We start from the raw sequence: 22,435 nt of genomic DNA on the forward strand, positions 1-22,435 counted from the left end.
TGGACTGGGACTACTCTGTTCCTGACTGGACTGGGACTACTCTGTTCCTGACTGGACTGGGACTACTCTGTTCCTGACTGGACTGGGACTACTCTGTTCCTGACTGGACTGGGACTACTCTGTTCCTGACTGGACTGGGACTACTCTGTTCCTGACTGGACTGGGACTACTCTGTTCCTGACTGGACTGGGACTACTCTGTTCCTGACTGGACTGGGACTACTCTGTTCCTGACTGGACTGGGACTACTCTGTTCCTGACTGGACTGAGACTACTCTGTTCTTGACTAGACTGGAACTACTCTGGACTGGGACTACTCTGTTCCTGACTGGACTGGGACTACTCTGTTCCTGACTGGACTGGGACTACTCTGTTCCTGACTGGACTGAGACTACTCTGTTCTTGACTAGACTGGGACTACTCTGGACTGGGACTACTGTTCCTGAATGGACTGGGACTACTCTGTTCCTGACTGGACTGGGACTACACTGTTCTTGACTGGACTGGGACTACTCTGTTCTTGACTAGATGGGGACTACTCTGGACTGGGACTACTCTGTTCCTGACTGGACTGGGACTACTCTGTTCCTGACTGGACTGGGACTACTCTGTTCCTGACTGGACTGGGACTACTCTGTTCCTGACTGGACTGGGACTACTCTGTTCCTGACTGGACTGGGACTACTCTGTTCCTGACTGGACTGGGGCTACTCTGTTCCTCCCATCCAGGAAACATACAGGTGGGGAGTAGGACTGCCTGGAGCCCTTCTCCCCAATCCTCACTCCCAAATCTCCATTGTCTGAAACCCCACCCTTCCAAAAAAATGAAAAGGGATTGTTCTTATTTCTACTGCCAAAAACAGAGATCGCTTTTTCCCTTTAAAAAATGGAAATAGTCCTGGAATGAGACCAACAATTCTATTAAGTTTGTCCAGACAGTATAAAAAGTGAGGGTGTGTTTTATTGAAAAGTTCAGTCCAATGTATGTTTCAGAGCAGAGGTTAGAGAATTCTCCAGTTGAGTAAAGTGGCCCGGCTTTGATAGTGGATGGATGTGGATGGATCTAGCGTGACCTCCGCTAAGCGCTAGTATGGGAAAAAGTCTCACATACTCAGCTTCAATGAGCTGACAAACAGAGGCAGTTAACGGGACCTTCTCCCTAGTAAGTCCCCAAGCCCAGCTCAACACATGACACACTGAAGCCAGGATCAAATCTGTGTTTTCTTTCCCACTCGCTGTCACTCAACCTCTATTTCACTTGATCTGGCATACAGTTCACTGAACTGCATGGTACAATCTCTTAATATAACATGCACACACACACACACACACACACACACACACACACAGTATACTAATCGTACTATTTACATCGTACTGTTTAGTAAAAATGACATACTGTGTACTAATCGTACTACGTACTATTTAGAATGCACTCTTTATTTTTGTCTTTTTTTTTCCACCTTTATTTAACCAGGTAGGCTAGTTGAGAACACCTTTATTTAACCAGGTAGGCTAGTTGAGAACACCTTTATTTAACCAGGTAGGCTAGTTGGGAACACCTTTATTTAACCAGGTAGGCTAGTTGGGAACACCTTTATTTAACCAGGTAGGCTAGTTGAGAACACCTTTATTTAACCAGGTAGGCTAGTTGAGAACACCTTTATTTAACCAGGTAGGCTAGTTGACAACACCTTTATTTAACCAGGTAGGCTAGTTGAGAACACCTTTATTTAACCAGGTAGGCTAGTTGGGAACACCTTTATTTAACCAGGTAGGCTAGTTGGGAACACCTTTATTTAACCAGGTAGGCTAGTTGAGAACACCTTTATTTAACCAGGTAGGCTAGTTGAGAACACCTTTATTTAACCAGGTAGGCTAGTTGAGAACACCTTTATTTAACCAGGTAGGCTAGTTGAGAACACCTTTATTTAACCAGGTAGGCTAGTTGAGAACACCTTTATTTAACCAGGTAGGCTAGTTGAGAACACCTTTATTTAACCAGGTAGGCTAGTTGAGAACAAGTTCTCATTTGCAACTGCGACCTGGCCAAGATAAAGTAAAGCAGTTTGACACATACAACAACACAGAGTTACACATGGAATAAACAAAACATACAGTCAATAATACAGTAGAACAAAAGATAACAAAAAGTCTATATACAGTGAGTGCCAATGAGGTAAGTTAAGGAAATAAATAGGCCATGGTGGTGAAGTAATTACAATATAGCAATTAAACACTGGAATGGTAGATGTGCAGATATACTGGGGTGCAAAGGAGCAAGATAAATAAATAAATACAGTATGGGGATGAGGTAGGTAGATAGATGGGCTGTTTACAGATGGGATATGAACAGGTGCAGTGATCTGTGAGCTGTTCTGACAGCTGGTGCTTAAAGCTAGTGACGGAGATATGAGTCTCCAGTTTCAGAGATTTTTGCAGTTCGTTCCAGTCATTGGCAGCAGAGAACTGGAAGGAAAGATGACCAAAGGAGGAATTGGCTTTGGGGGTGACCAGTGAGATATACCGGCTGGAGCGCGTGCTACAGGTGGGTGCTATGGTGACCAGTGAGCTGAGATAAGGCGGGGCTTTACCTAGCAGAGACTTGTAGATAACCTGTAGCCAGTGGGTTTGGCGATGAGTGTGAAGCGAGGGCCAGTCAACGAGAGCGTACAGGTCGCAATGCTGGGTAGTGTATGGGGCTTTGGTGACAAAACGGATGGCACTGTGATAGACTGCATCTAGTTTGTTGAGTAGAGTGTTGGAGGCTATTTTATAGATGACATCACCGAAGTCGAGGATCGGTAGGATGGTCAGTTTTACGAGGGTATGTTTGGCAGCATGAGTGAAGGATACTTTGTTGTGATATGAGAAGCCGATTCTAGATTTAATTTTGGATTGGAGATGCTTAATCTGAGTCTGGAAGGAGAGTTTACAGTCTAACCTAGGTGTTTGTAGTTGTCCACGTATTCTAAGTCAGAGCCGTCCAGAGTAGTGAAGCTGGACGGGCGAGTGATGCGGGCAGTGATCGATTGAATAGCATGCATTTAGTTTTACTTGCATTTAAGAGCAGTTGGAGGCCACGGAAGGAGAGTTGTATGGCATTGAAGCTCGTCTGGAGGTTAGTTAACACAGTGTCCAAAGAGGGGCCAGAAGTATACAGAATGGTGTCGTCTGCGTAGAGGTGTATCAGAGAATCACCAGCAGCAAGAGCAACATCATTGATGTATACAGAAAAGAGAGTCGGCCCAAGGATTGAACCCTGTGGCACCCCCATAGAGACTGCCAGAGGTCCGGACAACAGGCCCTCTAATTTGACACTCTGAACTCTGTCTGAGATGTAGTTGGTAAACCAGGCGAGGCAATCATTTGAGAAACCAAGGCTGTCGAGTCTGCCAATAAGAATGTTGTGATTGACAGAGTCGAAAGCCTTGGCCAGGTAGATGAATACGGCTGCACAGTAATGTCTCTTATCGATGGCAGTTATGATGTCGTTTAGAACCTTGAGCGTGGCTGAGGCGCACCCATGACCAGCTCTGAAACCAGATTGCATAGCGGAGAAGGTACGGTGGGATTCTAAATGGTCGGTAATCTGTATAACTTGGCTTTCGAAGACCTTAGAAAGACAGGGTAGGATAGATATAGGTCTGTAGCAGTTTGGTTCTAGAGTGTCACCCCCTTTGAAGAGGGGGATGACCGCGGCAGCTTTCCAATCTTTGGGAATCTCAGACGATACGAAAGAGAGGTTGAACAGGCTAGTAATAGGGGCTGCAACAATTTCGGAAGATCATTTTAGAAAGAGAGGGTCCAGATTGTCTAGCCCGGCTGATTTGTAGTAAAAAACGAATGCAGTAAGCAACTAATATATCAACATACTAGGCTCATCCTAGTGAGAATGCATCACCTAATGCACAATTGCGTTGATTCATTCATGTTCATTCTATTCATTCATGTTGGTACAGCGTGTCCCCTCAGCTGATTATCAGCTGTTGTTAAACACACGGAAGTCTGGAAAGCTTATCTTCCTCAATAGCATGAAAAGGTGAAATGAGTACAACATCCTGGCATTTAAAGCATTTAAAAATGAGCGGGTTTTTTTAATGCAAACCCCAAATGCCTACTATTTATGGGTATTCGGACACGCCCACTGAATCCTAAGATCCAGTTCTCTCAAAGCACTTTGAGTCCTTGCACATCGATCACTGACTCACCTGACAGATGGATGCTGAGAGCGGAATGGAATCTCTCTCTTTCTCAGTGTTTTCCTCACTCGTTCTCTCTGCAGGAGATCTTCTCCAGGCTTGCAGTGTTTTCCTCACTCGTTCTCTCTGCAGGAGATCTTCTCCAGGCTTGCAGTGTTTTCCTCACTCGTTCTCTCTGCAGGAGATCTTCTCCAGGCTTGCAGTGTTTTCCTCACTCGTTCTCTCTGCAGGAGATCTTCTCCAGGCTTGCAGTGTTTTCCTTACTCGTTCTCTCTGCAGGAGATCTTCTCCAGGCTTGCAGTGTTTTCCTCACTCGTTCTCTCTGCAGGAGATCTTCTCCGGGCTTGCAGTGTTTTCCTCACTCGTTCTCTCTGCAGCAGATCTTCTCCAGGCTTGCAGTGTTTTCTTGGTGGAGGTGACTAAAGCCACCTTATGGATTTGGAAAGCTGAGTAGCACCTCACGTGGGGGAGTGGAGCGCTCGCCCCCATTAAAACTCATGCGCGTTTCATGTTTATTTTTCCTGTCTACCACAAACGTGTAGCCTGTGGAGTCCTCGTTCTGTGTTTTTAGTTTTTATGTGCAGGTTGTTCTGTTCAGAGTCCCTGCAGAGCAGCCAGTCTCTTAGTTGCGGGGGTGGATGCGGTTTGAGTTGATAAAGTCTTTGACAAAAACAACTCACGGCCTAACAATATAATTAATCAGCCACAACAAGCAACTAGGCTAACCCAAATCACACTATAAACTATTTCTAAAACAAGGTGAGAAGGAGGCTTGGGGCTGTCTCAGGTGGCAATACACACACTGCATTAACGTGACGTTGGTTTTTTTACAGGAAGGAAAACATGTGATTAGAAACAACTCCAATAGGATTCAAGGCACTCCGAGGCCCTTTTCCTGGAATGGAACAGACTGGCAACAGGAAACTGAGAACAAGCAGCTTTCTTCTGCATTGTTCCTACGGCGACAGGATGTCGACAGCGTCCAATTTTTCTCCTGAAGGCTGAAGCGAGAGGGAGGTAAATCCCAGAGAAAAGAAGACAGGGAGAGACAGAGATGATTGCTGCCTCACAATGCCTTCCCTTCGCATCGCCTACACACTGCCACATCTCCAACAGAACACGGGAGGAAAATAGAACTGCTTATAAAGAGAGCAAGGAGAAAGGCAGCAGCTTTATTTTTGGTAGAGACAGAGTCAGAGAGAGAGATGGAGAGAGAATTCCCAGGGCATGGATGGTAGACATTCCAGCTGACCTGCAGTAATACACCTAACGAGGCTAATTAGCACACGCCCAGTCATAAGAGATCGAGAGTACAGAGCTTTCCTCACACAGACCGCCCAGTCCTATGAGATCGAGAGTACAGAGCTTTCCTCACACAGACCGCCCAGTCATATGAGATCGAGAGTAGAGAGCTTTCCTCACACAGACCGCCCAGTCATATGGCTGGATCGGCCCTCGCACTGCGTACAGACGTCTATTCAACGTCTAGTCCACGTTGGTTCAACGTCATTTCATTTAAATGACGAGGAAACAACGTTGATTCAACCAGTGTGCTGGAACTCAAGCAGCCACCCGACACATGTCAACACATAACTATATATAACACACGCCAGAGGAACAGGCCTGTTTTCTACTGTGTATTCACAAAGAGGTCTGAATGCTAAGACACAGCTAAGTATAACATTCCCCCCCCCCCCGGATACAGTACACAGTGTTGAGAGGCGGGCTGTACTGAACTGTACCTGTGAGAGGGACATGTGGGGCTCCGAGGAGGACAGGCTGTTCTGGCTGATGATGCTCTTCTCCAGAGTGTCCACCTTCTCATAGGTCCGTTTCTGACGCACCATGCCCTCCGACGCCAGGGGCGAGAGGGGCACGTCGCCATGGGTACTCCCGCTCCCGGTCCGGTACAGAGAGTGGTTACTGGCGCTGATGTCCTCTCGGGAGGCGCTGCGGCCCCTGTACTTCTTCGGGGAACCCAGGGGGGAACGGGTCCGAGGTACAGAGCTGTCAGACATCTCAGTGTCCAGGCTGGCCTTGCTGCCACGCAGGGTGTTAGAGCGACTCACCACCACCCGCATCTCTGCCATCAGCTTCTCATTCAGGGCACTGAGCTCCCCACTGCTGCCCACTGAGCCTGGCCGGCCCTGCCCTGTTCCCCCAGCCCCCCCTCCCAGGGCTCTCCGGCGGTTCTTCCTCCTCAAGCTGGGCGAAGGCCCGGTGGAGTAGCCGGAGTCCTGGTGGGTGACGGCGGCCGGCGCTGGGTACTCCTGGGACGCCACACTGTTCTGCCGGCTGTGCCGGACGTCCATGTTCTTCCTCACGCTGGTCTCCAGGAGACGCCACGACTGCTTCTTCTCCAGGCTCACCTCCTTGGGCCTGGGCTGGGTCACGACTGGGCATGGGGATGGAGAGGGGGGCAGGTCAGGGTCTAGAGCAGGGGCCTGCTCTGTCTGGATAGGATGGGATAAGGGGCTCTGCTTGCAGGTGGCAGGGTCCACGTTGACCATGTGTTTGATGCACTCCCGTCCAGCGGGGCTGTACTCTGTGGCGGAGGGATTCCTCTTGTGTTTGGAGGCCAGGTGAGAGGCTGGGTATTGAAGCAGCTTGGGTTGCTGCTGGGTCTGGTGGTGGGTCTGGGTCTGGGGTTGGCGAACCCTCTGCAGGCTGGTGGTTGGGGTGGAGGACCTATTCAGGAGGGCGGCCCCCTCCACCTCCATCGGGGGCTCATCATAGATAGGTGTTTCCATGGGTGGTTCATCATAGATGGGCGGAGTGGCACCGTAATGGGGGGAGGAGGGCTGGGGGGTGCCAGCCTGACACCTCTGTGGAGTCTGGTAGACCTGGCTGCCAGTGCAGGGCATCACCAGGCCGAAGTTACCGTTGTCTCCCTTCTTCAGGTGGAAGGCTTGCTTGTGGTCCACAGGGGCAGCCATCTTGCCTGCAGGGCTGGATATGGGTCTGGGGCTGGGTCTGTCTGAGTGGACCTGGTACACAGCAGGGCTCCCAGGGCTGAGAGTGTTGAGGTGCTGGGTGCTAGTGGGCACCACGGACTGGTTCCTGCCAATGCTGTTCACCTTCACCAACATGGCTGCCTTCGATCCCGGAGCTGGCTGCCATCTTTGACCTGGGTCCCTGGAACAGAAGAGAGGAAGATTTTTTGATGAAAAATAAAACAAATATTTATACATCAGGGATGGGCAACTTTGATGGCGGGTGGGGGCCACAAAACATCTGAACATCTTTAAGGGGCTGCAGTGAGTGGCTCACCGGTCTGTGTACCCACATCCTTACCCAAAGGACTGACTTCCCTGCTGTACATAGAACACACTCAAAGACACCAAAAATGTGGGATCAAAAATGTATGATATGTACACATGCACACAGCACTATAGACAATGGCTTAGACCTGTTTGGTGGGTAAACAAGACTGTTCAATGGCAACTTGCTCATATGCAACGGAGAAGAAAGAAGCCTGTGACTGGGATGCCAGACCTGGCCAGAATCCCACCTGCACATTCCCCTGCGTTTCCAGCTTTAACGGTTCAGAGAGAGAGATAGGTCTCTAGGTCGGACAGTATTGGCAACCAAGGTCTTTATGAAAGACAAAGCACTTGTTAACCGTGTTTATCTCATTTTGTGAGACTATGAGAGTGTATGGGAGGCAGGTATGAGACTGTAGGTTACAACTGGGAGGCAGGTATGAGACTGTAGGTTACAACTGGGAGGCAGGTATGAGACTGTAGGTTACAACTGGGAGGCAGGTATGAGACTGTAGGTTACAACTGGGAGGCAGGTATGAGACTGTAGGTTACAACTGGGAGGCAGGTATGAGACTGTAGGTTACAACTGTGAGGCAGGTATGAGACTGTAGGTTACAACTGAGAGGCAGGTATGAGACTGTACAAGTTACAACTGGGAGGCAGGTATGAGACTGTAGGTTACAACTGTGAGGCAGGTATGAGACTGTAGGTTACAACTGGGAGGCAGGTATGAGACTGTAGGTTACAACTGGGAGGCAGGTATGAGACTGTAGGTTACAACTGGGAGGCAGGTATGAGACTGTACAAGTTACAACTGGGAGGCAGGTATGAGACTGTAGGTTACAACTGGGAGGCAGGTATGAGACTGTAGGTTACAACTGGGAGGCAGGTATGAGACTGTAGGTTACAACTGGGAGGCAGGTATGAGACTGTAGGTTACAACTGTGAGACAGATATGAGACTGTAGGTTACAACTGTGAGACAGATATGAGACTGTAGGTTACAACTGTGAGACAGATATGAGACTGTAGGTTACAACTGTGAGACAGATATGAGACTGTAGGTTACAACTGTGAGACAGATATGAGACTGTAGGTTACAACTGTGAGACAGATATGAGACTGTAGGTTACAACTGTGAGACAGATATGAGACTGTAGGTTACAACTGTGAGACAGATATGAGACTGTAGGTTACAACTGTGAGACAGGTATGAGACTGTAGGTTACAACTGGGAGACAGATATGAGACTGTAGGTTACAACTGTGAGACAGATATGAGACTGTAGGTTACAACTGGGAGACAGGTATGAGACTGTAGGTTACAACACAACTTGAGATGGATCTGATTTGACGCAGTGCGACTGTGAGATTGTGCTGGTTAAGTTTCCAACAAACATGGCCATAGTGTGAGTACATAATCAGGGCATAGAAACTCAATTAATCTTACGAGCTATTAATATTACTTAAAGAGACTGTCACAATGAAACAATGGAAACGCTTTTCTCAACAAAACCCTTACTCAGCTTATCAAACAGAAGTACCCACACGCCCACCCACACAAACACACTCATGTTCCAGAACATCACGGCCATGTTTGTAGGGGAAACACAACAGGAAAAGTTTGTTCCAACATTACAGTCTGCCAAGTGAAGCTGTCAAAACCACACACACACACACACACACACACACACACAGTTGAAATCGGAAGTTTACATACACCTTAGCCAAATACATTTAAACTCAGTTTTTCAACAATTCCTGGCATTTAATCCTAGTAAAAATTCCCTGTCTTAGGTCAGTTAGGATCACCACTTTATTTTAAGAATGTGAAATGTCAGAATAATAGTAGAGAGAATGATTTATTTCAGCTTGTATTTCTTTCATCACATTCCCAGTGGGTCAGAAGTTTACATACACTCAATTAGTATTTGGTAGCATTGTCTTTAAATTGTTTAACTTGAGTCAAACGTGTCGGTTAGCCTTCCACAAGCTTCCCACAATAAGTTGGGTGAACTTTGGCCCATTCCTCCTGACAGAGCTGGTATAACTGAGTCAGGTTTGTATGTCTCCTTGCTCGCACATGCTTTTCCAGTTCTGCCCATACATTTTCTATAGGATTGAGGTCAGGGCTTTGCGATGGCAACTCCACTATTTTGACTTTGTTGTCGTTACGCCATTTTGCCACAATGGAAGTATGCTTGGGGTCATTGTCCATTTGGAAGACCCATTTGCGACCAAACTTTCACTTCCTGACTGATGTCTTGAGATGTTTCTTCAATATATCCACATCATTTTCCAACCTCATGATGCCATCTATTTTTGAAGTGCATCAGTCCCTCCTGCAACAAAGCACCCCCACAACAAGATGCTGCCACCCCCGTGCTTCACGGTGTGGTGTTCTTCAGCTTCCAAGCATCCCCCTTTTTTCTCCAAACACAATGGCGGCCATCATGGCCAAACAGTTCTATTTTTGTTTCATCAGACCAGAGGACATTTCTCCAAAAAGTATGATCTTTGTCCCCATCTGCAGTTGCAAACCGTAGTCTGGCTTTTTCATGGCGGTTTTGGAGCAGTGACTTCTTCCTTGCTGAGCGGCCTTTCAGGTTATGTTGATATAGGACTCGTTTTACTGTGGCTATAGATACTTTTGTACCTGTTTCCTCCAGCATCTTCACAAGGTCCTTTGCTGTTCTGGGATTGATTTGCACTTTTCACACCAAAGTATGTTCATCTCTAGGAGACAGAGCGTGACTCCTTCCTGAGCGGTGTGACGGCTGCGTGGTCCCATGGTGTTTATACTTGCGTACGATTGTTTGTACAGATGAACGCTGTACCTTCAGGCATTTGGAAATTGCTTCCAATGATGAACCAGACTTGTGGAGGTCCACAATTGTTCTGAGGTCTTGGCTGATTTCTATTGCTTTTCCCATGATGTCACACAAAGAGGCACTGAGTTTGAAGGTAGGCCTTGAAATACACCCACAGGTACACCTTCAATTTACTCAAATTATGTCACCTAGCCTATCAGAAGCTTCTAAAACCATGACATACTTTTCTGGAATTTTCCAAGCTGTTTAAAAGTCAGAGTTAACTTAGTGTATGTACACTTCTGACCCACTGGAATTGTGATACAGTGAATTATAAGTTAAATAATCTGTCTGTAAACAATTGTTGGAAAAATTACTTGTGTCATACACAAAGTTGATGTCCTAACCGACTTGCCAAAACTATAGTTTGTTAAGTGGTTGAAAAACAAGTTTTAATGACTCCAACCTAAGTGTATGTAAACTTCCGACTTCAATGGTACACACACACACACACACACACACACACACACACACACACACACACACACACGGCTGTGTTTCCTCCCATGTTCCCTCAGAGGGCAGTGGAATGTCAGGCCCTAATCCTGCATCAATGCCCTGGGTGTTCTGGTCCTTCACTGGTGCAGCCTACTCACCCTCCCTCAGACCCCAGATCAGCCCTACACACTCCACAAGCAACCGGATAATCTCCCCGACAAGCTAATCTAACCAGCACTGAACTCCCCTCACACCAGACCCTTTCTTTCAAAAGACTGTTCAGACTATAGCTAAACGTTACTGTAAAAACAGCATAACCTCAATGAATCCACCCCTCCACCTCTCCACCAGGAAACCCACCATTACCCATCCAACATAGGCAAACACATAGGAGACAAGCAACACTGTGGGAAGGCAAACACATAGGAGACAAGCAACACTGTGGGAAGGCAAAGACATAGGAGACAAGCAACACTGTGGGAAGGCAAAGACATGGGAGACAAGCAACACTGTGGGAAGACAAAGACATAGGAGACAAGCAACACTGTGGGAAGGCAAAGACATAGGAGACAAGCAACACTGTGGGAAGGCAAAGACATAGGAGACAAGCAACACTGTGGGAAGGCAAAGACATAGGAGACAAGCAACACTGTGGGAAGGCAAAGACATAGGAGACAAGCAACACTGTGGGAAGGCAAAGACATAGGAGACAAGCAACACTGTGGGAAGGCAAAGACATAGGAGACAAGCAACACTGTGGGAAGGCAAAGACATAGGAGACAAGCAACACTGTGGGGAGGGAAAGACATAGGAGACAAGCAACACTGTGGGGAGGGAAAGACATAGGAGACAAGGAACACTGTGGGGAGGGAAAGACATAGGAGACAAGCAACACTGTGGGAAGTAAGACATAGGAGACAAGCAACACTGTGGGAAGTAAGACATTATCCTGGCTAATAGTTGTTACCCCCATCAGTAAACATGTTCTCATTTTTAGAACAATGCCATATAGCTTCTGATAAGTAGGTGGACACCATATAGCTTCTGATAAGTAGAGGACACCACCATACAGGCTCTGATAAGTAGAGGACAACACCATATAGCTTCTGATAAGTAGAGGACACCACCATACAGGCTCTGATAAGTAGAGGACACCACCATACAGGCTCTGATAAGTAGAGGACAACAACATATAGGCTCTGATAAGTAGAGGACAACAACATATAGCCTATGATAAGTAGAGGACAACAACATACAGGCTCTGATAAGTAGAGGACAACACCATACAGGCTCTGATAAGTAGAGGACAACATCATATAGCCTATGATAAGTAGAGGACAACACCATATAGCCTATGATAAGTAGAGGACAACACCATACAGGCTCCGATAAGTAGAGGACAACACCATATAGGCTCCGATAAGTAGAGGACAACAACATATAGCCTATGATAAGTAGAGGACAACACCATACAGGCTCCGATAAGTAGAGGACAACAACATATAGGCTCTGATAAGTAGAGGACAACAACATATAGCCTATGATAAGTAGAGGACAACAACATACAGGCTCTGATAAGTAGAGGACAACATCATATAGCCTATGATAAGTAGAGGACAACACCATATAGCCTATGATAAGTAGAGGACAACACCATATAGCCTCTGATAAGTAGAGGACAACAACATACAGGCTCTGATAAGTAGAGGACAACATCATATAGCCTATGATAAGTAGAGGACAACACCATATAGCCTATGATAAGTAGAGGACAACACCATATAGCCTATGATAAGTAGAGGACAACACCATATAGCCTATGATAAGTAGAGGACAACATCATATAGCCTATGATAAGTAGAGGACAACACCATATAGCCTATGATAAGTAGAGGACAACACCATATAGCCTATGATAAGTAGAGGACAACAACATACAGGCTCTGATAAGTAGAGGACAACACCATACAGGCTCTGATAAGTACAGGACAACACCATATAGCCTCTGATAAGTAGAGGACAACACCATATAGCCTCTGATAAGTAGAGGACAACAACATACAGGCTCTGATAAGTACAGGACAACACCATACAGGCTCTGATAAGTACAGGACAACACCATATAGCCTATGATAAGTAGAGGACAACACCATATAGCCTATGATAAGTAGAGGACAACAACATACAGGCTCTGATAAGTACAGGACAACACCATATAGCCTCTGATAAGTAGAGGACAACAACATACAGGCTCTGATAAGTACAGGACAACACCATATAGCCTATGATAAGTAGAGGACAACAACATACAGGCTCTGATAAGTAGAGGACAACACCATACAGGCTCCGATAAGTAGAGGACAACACCATATAGCCTATGATAAGTAGAGGACAACACCATATAGCCTATGATAAGTAGAGGACAACACCATATAGCCTATGATAAGTAGAGGACAACATCATATAGCCTATGATAAGTAGAGGACAACACCATATAGCCTATGATAAGTAGAGGACAACAACATACAGGCTCTGATAAGTAGAGGACAACAACATACAGGCTCTGATAAGTACAGGACAACACCATACAGGCTCTGATAAGTACAGGACAACACCATATAGCCTCTGATAAGTAGAGGACAACAACATACAGGCTCTGATAAGTACAGGACAACACCATACAGGCTCTGATAAGTACAGGACAACACCATATTGCCTCTGATAAGTAGAGGACAACACCATATAGCCTCTGTTAAGTAGAGGACAACACCATACAGCCTATCAGCATATCATGCTCATTTAGGTCAAAGCACTTACATTCAGCATTGCCTGAGTAAAGATGCGTAATGGGTGGAGGGGGGGTCTTTGTCCCCTAAAAAAGATCAGAAGGTAACTTACCCCCTCCCTGTGTCCCTGTGTTGGCGCGGGACAGCGTTGTAACGGCGGGGGTTCCTTCAGTCCCCGTGTGAACGCTGCTACAACCCCTCCTCTTCAAAACCAAAAGAAAACAAACAACCTGTGCCAGGCGCGTCTCAGAAGGATGATGGATGTCTTGTGCACCGCTGTGAGTGTCTTCAGTGAAAACACAAGAGTCCAGACTCCAGAGCTCTTCACAGATACTCTTAATTGTAGCCTGCCACCAGCGTCTGAATTTAACTGTGGAGTTACTGAGAGGGGAGCAAGAAAAACAAAGGAGAGAGAGAGAGGAGGAAAGAAAGGCGGGGGCCGGTGCTGTAGCCCTTCTCCTTCCCTAGTGTTACAGTAGCTGGTATGTGATCTGTTCCAGCTCAGCCTCTCTCCTCTCTGATAGAATCTCAGCATGTGAGAAGCCCATATTAATATATGTAGCCTTAGAAATAAGGTTAATGAAATCAATAACTTGCTAACATCAGATAACATTAATATATTAGCCATTTATGAGACTACTTAGATAATTCCTTTGATGATACAGCAGTAGCAATACAAGGATATAACATCTATAGAAAAGACAGGAATGCTTATGGGGGAGGTGTTGGTACAGTGGTTAGTGAAAGTATTCACCCCCCTTGGCATTTTTCCTATTTTGTAGCCTTACAACCTGGAATTAAAATGGATTTTTGGGAAGTTTGTATCATTTGATTTACACAACATGCCTAACACTTATTTTTTAGTGTTTAAACAAACAAGAAATAAGACAAAAAAAAACAGAACTTGAGCTTGCGTAACTATTCATCCCCTCAAAGTCAATACTTTGTAGAACCACCTTTTGCAGCAATTACAGCTGCAAGTCTCTTGGGGTATGTCTCTATAAGCTTGGCAAATCTAACCACAGGGAGTTTTGCCCATTCAAGGCAAAACTGCTCCAGCTCCTTCAAGTTGGATGGGTTCCGCTGGTGTACAGCAATCTTTAAGTCGTACCACAGATTCTCAATTTGATTGAGGTTTGGGCTTTGACTAGGCCATTCCAAGACATTTAAATGTTTCCCCTTAAACCACTCAAGTTTTGCTTTAGCAGTATGCTTAGGGTCATTGTCCTGCTGGAAGGTGAACCTCGGTCCCAGTCTCAAATCTCTGGAAGACTGAAACAGGTTTCCCTCAAGAATGTCCCTGTGGCCTCCCGGGTGGCGCAGTGGTTAAGGGCGCTGTACTGCAGCGCCAGCTGTGCCATCAGAGTCCCTGAGTTCGCGCCCAGGCTCTGTCGTAACCGGCCGCGACCGGGAGGTCTGTGGGGCGACGCACAATTGGCCTAGCGTCGTCCGGGTTAGGGAGGGATTGGTCGGTAGGGATCTCCTTGTCTCATCGCGCACCAGCGACTCCTGTGGTGGGCCGGGCGCAGGGCGCGCCAGCCAAGGTTGCCAGGTGCACGGTGTAGCCTCCGACACATTGGTGCAGCTGGCTTCCGGGTTGGATGCGCGCTGTGTTAAGAAGCAGTACGGCTGGTTGGGTTGTGTATCGGAGGACGCATGACATTCAGCCTTCGTCTCTCCTGAGCCTGTTTGGGAGTTGTAGCAATGAGACAAGATAGTAACTACTACAACAATTGGATAACAAGAAATTGGGGAGAAAAAGGGGTAAAACAATTTAAAAAAGAATGTCCCTGTATTTAGCGCCATCCTTCAATTCTGACCAGTTTCCCAGTCCATGCTAATGAAAACCATCCCCACAGCATGATACTGCCACCACCATTCACTGTGGGGATCGAGTTCTCGGGGTGATGAGAGGTGTTGGGTTTGCGCCTGACATAGCATTTCCTTGATGGCCAAAAAGCTCAATTTTAGTCTCATCTAGAGTACCTTCTTCCATATGTTTGGGAAACACCAAACATGTTTGCTTATTTTTTTCTGGCCACTATTCCAAGCCCAGCTCTGTGGAGTGTACAGCTTAAAGTGGTCCTATGGACAGATACTCCAATCTCCGCTGTGAAGCTTTGCAGCTCCTTCAGGGTTATCTTTGGTCTCTTTGTTGCCTCTCTGATTAACGCCCTCTTTGCCTGGTCCGTGAGTTTTGGTGGGCGACCCTCTCTTGGCAGGTTTGTTGTGGTGCCATATTCTTCAGAAATAATGAATTTATGGGTGCTCCGTGGGATGTTTAACGTTTTGGATATTTTCTTATAACCCAACCCTGATCTGTACTTCTCCACAACGTTGTCCTTGACCTGTTTGGAGAGCTCTTTGGTCTTCATGCTGCTCCTTGCTTGGTGGTTCCTCTTGCTTAGTGGTGTTGCAGACTCTGGGGCCTTTCAGAACAGGTGTATATATACTGAGATCATGTGACAGATCATGTGACACTTAGATTGCACACAGGTGGACTTTATTTAATTAATTATGTGACTTCTGAAGGTAATTGGTTGCACCAGATCTCATTTAGGGGCTTCATAGCAAAGGGGGTGAATACATATGCACACACCACTTTTCCATTTTTTATTTTGTATAACTCTTTGAAACAAGTCATTTTTTTCATTTCAATTCACCAATTTGGACTATTTTGTGTATGTTCGTTACATGAAATCCAAATAAAAATAAATTTAAATTAAATTATAATGCAACAAAATAGGAAAAATGCCAAGGGGGGTGAATACTTTTGCAAGGCACTGTACCAACCCACTGACTATACCAACATTAGAAACACCTTTCTAATACTGAGTTGCACCTTCCCTTTTGACCTCAGAACAACCTGAATTTGTTGGGGTATGGAGTCTACAGGGTGTCGAAAGTGTTCCACAGGGATGCTGGCCCACATTGACTTCAATGCTTCCCACAGTTCCATTCTTGACACACACAAATAGAACTTGGTTCTATTTCTGATGCTTGACGCGCTGCAAGTCCAGCCTCTCCATTCTCCTCATTGGTTTTTAGGAGCATATACCCATGTGGGTGATTGAAAGATGAACGGAGGTCCACACTCCAGTCCAGTTAGGGGTGGTAATGCACCTTAAAGTTGGTTGCCAACCGCCATATACATTCTGAAGAAGAAGAAGAAGCCTGAAGGAGGAGAGATTACTAGAAACAAACTTGGTTTACCCTTTTATCAGTGGATTAATTGTTAGACTAGAGGACCTTGTGCATTTCAGGTAAAATAACAACCAAATGCTTATATCCCATGACAAAAAAAAGAGATGGGGGGGGGGGGGGGGGGGGGGAGTGGCTAATAGGTCTGGCTGCACATCTGACTCAACAAAAATAAGAAATTGTATTATTATGAAGCCAAGATCAATTATATATACATTTTTGAGTATATTAAATTAAATGATGGTCAGAAAGACAAACTCAACTTTCAAGGAATCAGATGGTTTATTCATCACAAAACCATTCGATGTTGCCAATTATTTCAATTATTACTTCATTGTCAAAGTGGGCACACTTAGGCAGGAAATGCCAACAATGAACAGTGAGCCATTGTATTCATGCATAAATAATGAAAGAAAAGCATTGTAAGTTTGAATGTTGTAAAGTTAGTGTGGGGGAGGTGGTAAAATGATTGTAATCCGAATGACAAACCTCCTGGCATTGACAATTTAGATGGAAAGGATGGTAGCAGACACCTATCAGTCATATCTTTAATCTCAAATCAAATTTGATTTGATTTTACGTGTCAAATACAACAGGTTACTGTAAAATGCTTACTTACAAGCCATTAACCAACAGTGCAGCTCAAGAAATAGAGTTAGGAAAATATTTACTGAATAAACTAAAGTAGAAAATGAAATAAAAAGTAACAATAAAATAACAACAAGGCTACAAACAGGATAGTCGAGGTCATTTGTACATGTAGATAGGGGTAAAGTGACTATGCATAGATAGTAAACAGTAGCAGTGTCACGATCGTCATGGGGAGAAGTGGACCAAAGCGCAGCGTGGTACGCGTTCATTCTATTTATTTATTAACTGAACACCGACAACAACAAAACAAAAAACAAAATACGAACGTGACGTTCTGCAGGGCAAAAATAACAACTAGTGCAAAATGAAGAACCCGCAAATGAAAGAGGGGAAAAAGGACTACCTAAGGATGATTCCCAATCAGATACAACGATAGACAGCTGCCTCTGATTGGGAACCACACTCGGCCAAAAACAAAGAAATAGAAAAGATAGAAATAAAGAAACTAGAATGCCCACCCGAGTCACACCCTTGCCTAACCAAAATAGAGAATAAAAACCTCTCTATGGCCAGGGCGTGACAAGCAGCCGTGTAAAAACAAAGGGGGGGGGGTCAATGTAAATAGTCCGGGTGGCCATTTGATTAATTGTTCAGTAGTCTTATGACTTGGGGGTAGAAGCTGTTATGGAGCCTTTTGGACCTAGATTTGGCGTTCCGTTATCGCATCCCATGCGGTAGCAGAGAGAATAGTCTATGACTTGGGTGAATCTGGGTTTGGCGGATGCCAGGAGAATCCATACAGAAATGTTTTGTCCAGATCGGTGTGGAAGGAAGAGTGGAGGCTGTTATTACAGCAAATGGGGGACCAACTCCATATTGATGCCCGTGATTTTGGAATGAGATGTTCGACTAACAGGTGTCCACATTCTTTTGGTCATGTAGTGTATAGAATAGAACTCAGAGGGGTTTCTTTAATGGAAACTTCTCTAATGTCAAACATGTAGTGTCAGGTGTACCACAGGGAAGCTCTCTAGGTCTTCTACTCTTTTATATTTTTACCAATGACCTGCCACTGGCATTAAACAAAACCTGTGTGTCCATGTATGCTGTTGATTCAACCATATAAGTGTCAGCAAATACAGCTTCTACAGTCACACAAAAAAACATTAACAAGGAGTTGCAGTCAGTTTTGGAAAGGGTGGCCAGTAATAAACTGGTCCTGAACATCTCTAAAACTAAGAGCATTGTATTTGGAAGAAATCATTCCCTAAGCTCTAGACCTCAGCTGAATCTGGTAATGAATGTAGAGCTGTTGAACAAGTTGAGGAGACTAAATTGCTTGGTGTAAACTGTCATGGTCAAAACAGATGCAATGGTTGTAAAGACGGGGAGTGGTCTTTCCATAATAAAAATACACACTTTTTTGACACCACACTACAAAAATCAAGTCTGGCTGGCTCAAGTCTTGTCTTACCTTGATTATTATTCAGTCATGATCAAGTGCTGCAAAGAAAGACCAAGTTAAGCTGCATATCTTGCTCTTCATTGTAATCAGAGGGCTGATATAAATACTATGCTGCCAGTGTCTCTTGGCTAAGAGTTGAGGAGAGACTGACTGCATCACTTCTTTTTATAAGAAACAATGTATTGAAAATTCCAAATTGTTCTCATTGTCAACTTACACACAGCTCTGACACAAACACTTACCCCACCAGACATGTCACCAGGGGTCTTTTCACAGTCCCCAAATCCAGAACAAATTCAACAAAGTGTACAGTATTATATAGAGCCTTATTGCATGGAACTCACTTCCATCTCATATTGCTCAAATGAACAACAAACCTGGTTTAAAAAAACAGATGAAGCAACACCTCACGGCACAGCGCCACTCCCCTATTTGACCGAGATATTTTGTGTGTATGTATTGATATATAGGCTAAGTTTGCCATTATTAAATGATGTAGTTCTGTCCTTGAGTTGTTCTTGTTTATTAACGTTCTGTATTATGTCATGCTTCATGTTTTGTGTGCGAACCTATAACACCTTTAGTTTGTCTGAATTCGTGGATTTTACGCACCAGCCAAGCTTCTGGGAGAGAACCATGGTTCTCTTTTGATATGTTTTGTGTGAACCCCAGGAAGAGTAGTTTCTGCTTTCACAACAGCTAATGGGGATCTGAATAAAAGACCAACATACCCTCTCCTCTCCTCTCCTCTCCTCTCCTCTCCTCTCCTCTCCTCTCACACTACTACAGTCCTACTCTACTCTCTCTGTCCTCTCAAGGATCATCCTCTCACCACCACAATACCCTCTTCTCCAACATTGGGTACTTCAGTACCCTTCAGTACCCTCTCGGTTTCTGTCTGTCTCCACCGCTCTCAACTGTTCTTTTCTCTCACTAAGTCTCATCTCCACCTCTCTCACAACATCTCTCACCTTCTCACAAAGACTGAAGTACTTTGCTAGAATAGAAAACCTTCTATCACTAGCTACACCTTTACTCTAGTACTTCACCTCTCTGCTCTTAAAGATTCATACATTCTCTCAAACATTCTCCTCTCATCCTTTCTCTCCTTGTCTTCCTCACTCTACTTCACCCCCCCCCACTCTCTCTCATTACTTTTCTCTTCATCTTTCAACGTCTCTCCATTTCCACGCTCCCTTTCTTTCGTGTTCTGCACTTATCCTTCCACACTTAAAAAAAACAGCCTCTGGTCTGTTTTCTCTTCTCTACATTTTTAACTGTTAAAACGTCATTTCACTTGTTTTCTATCAGTCTAACATCCCTTACACACTCTCAAGAGAACGGGTGACCTAGACAGCATCTATGTGTGTTTTCCTTTGTGCTGATGTACATGTGGGTATGAGTATGTTTGTATTGGGTGTGAGAATGACATGTAGCTATGATCGATACTAGCTTGTGTAATATCAATCTGTTTACGCAAGAGTTGGGTATATTCTCTCTCTCTCTCTCTCTCTCTCTCTCTCTCTCTCTCTCTGTGGTATTTCACCCAATAGATATGGGAGTTTATCCAAATTGGATTTGTTTTCAAATTCTTTGTGGGTCTGTGTAATCTGAGGGAAATATGTGTCTCTAATATGTTCATACATTTGGCAGGAGGTTAGGAAGTGCAGCTCAGTTTTCACCTCATTTTGTGGGCAGTGTGCACATAGCCTGTCTTCTCTTGAGAGCCAGGTCTGTCTACAACGGCCTCTCTCAATAGCAAGGCTATGCTGACTGAGTCTGTACATATTCAAAGCTTTCCGTAATTTTTGGTCAAATCAAATCAAACATTATTTGCCACATGCACCGAATACAACAAGTGTAGACCTTACCGTGAAATGCTTTCTTACAAGCCCTTAACCAACAGTGTAGACTTTACTGTGAAATGCTTTCTTACAAGCCATTAACCAACAGTGTAGACTTTACCGTGAAATGCTTTCTTACAAGCCCTTAACCAACAGTGTAGACTTTACTGTGAAATGCTTTCTTACAAGCCATTAACCAACAGTGTAGACCTTACTGTGAAATGCTTTCTTACAAGCCATTAACCAACAGTGTAGACTTTACCGTGAAATGCTTTCTTACAAGCCCTTAACCAACAGTGTAGACTTTACTGTGAAATGCTTTCTTACAAGCCATTAACCAACAGTGTAGACTTTACTGTGAAATGCTTTCTTACAGGCCCTTAACCAACAGTGCAGTTCAAGAAGAAGAAAATATTTACCAAGGAGACTAAAATACAAAGTTATAATAAAAAGTAACACAATAAGAACAACAATAATGAGACTATATACAGGGGGTACTTGTACAGAGTCAATGTGGAGACTATATACAGGGGGTACTGGTACAGAGTCAATGTGGAGACTATATACAGGGGGTACTGGTACAGAGTCAATGTGGAGACTATATACAGGGGGTACTGGTACAGAGTCAATGTGGAGACTATATACAGGGGGTACTGGTACAGAGTCAATGTGGAGACTATATACAGGGGGTACTGGTACAGAGTCAATGTGGAGACTATATACAGGGGGTACTGGTACAGAGTCCATGTGGAGACTATATACAGGGGGTACTGGTACAGAGTCAATGTGGAGACTATATACAGGGGGTACTGGTACAGAGTCAATGTGGAGACTATATACAGGGGGTACTGGTACAGAGTCAATGTGGAGGCTATATACAGGGTGCACCGGTATAGAGTCAATGTGGAGGCTATATACAGGGGGTACTGGTACAGAGTCCATGTGGAGACTATATACAGGGGGTACTGGTACAGAGTCAATGTGGAGACTATGTACAGGGGGTACTGGTACAGAGTCAATGTGGAGACTATATACAGGGGGTACTGGTACAGAGTCCATGTGGAGACTATATACAGGGGGTACTGGTACAGAGTCAATGTGGAGACTATATACAGGGGGTACTGGTACAGAGTCAATGTGGAGACTATATACAGGGGGTACTGGTACAGAGTCAATGTGGAGGCTATATACAGGTGGTACCGGTACTGAGTCAATGTGGAGGCTATATACAGGGTGCACCGGTACAGAGTCAATGTGGAGGCTATATACAGGGTGCACCGGTATAGAGTCAATGTGGAGGCTATATACAGGGGGTACCGGTACAGAGTCAATGTGGAGGATATATACAGGTGGTACTGCTACAGAGTCAATGTGGAGGCTATATACAGGGGGTACCGGTACAGAGTCAATGTGGAGGCTATATACAGGGGGCACCGGTACAGAGTCAGGGTGCAGGGGTACAGGCTAGTTGAGGTAATCTGTACATGTAGGTGGTGGTGAAGTGACTATGCATAGGTAACAAACAACAGCGAGTAGCAGCAGTGTACAAAAAGAGGGGGGGGGGGGGGGGTCAATGTAAATAGTCCGGGGGCGATTTTATGAATTGTTCAGCAGTCTTATGGTTTGGGGGGTAGAAGCTGTTGAGGAGCCTTTTGGTCCCAGACTTGGCGCTCTGGTACCGCTTGCCGTGCGGTAGCAGAGAAAACAGCCTATAACTTGGGTGACTGGAGTCTGACAATTTTATGGTCAGTCACAGTGGTCAGGTATTCTGCCACTGT

General features: G+C 45.1%; 1 protein-coding gene across 3 annotated transcripts in view; it reads right to left on the reverse strand.

The window, feature by feature from the left end:
- Positions 1-22,435, reverse strand: part of LOC110491154 (rho GTPase-activating protein 39) — a 168,816-nt gene that overhangs the window by 38,853 nt on the left and 107,528 nt on the right. For 2 of the 3 annotated variants that reach the window (XM_036947624.2, XM_090203817.1), the window contains exon 3: positions 5,944-7,336. In XM_036947624.2, coding sequence (XP_036803519.2) covers positions 5,944-7,336 — 1,393 coding nt within the window. Of the gene's footprint in view, positions 1-5,943; positions 7,337-13,668; positions 14,045-22,435 lie in introns of those variants that run through there. The other variant, XM_036947625.2, reaches the window with a different exon arrangement.

This window comes from Oncorhynchus mykiss, chromosome 16 (assembly GCF_057628025.1).
Source record: "Oncorhynchus mykiss isolate SJ-2025 chromosome 16, ASM5762802v1, whole genome shotgun sequence".
Classification (NCBI taxonomy): Eukaryota; Metazoa; Chordata; class Actinopteri; order Salmoniformes; family Salmonidae; genus Oncorhynchus; species Oncorhynchus mykiss.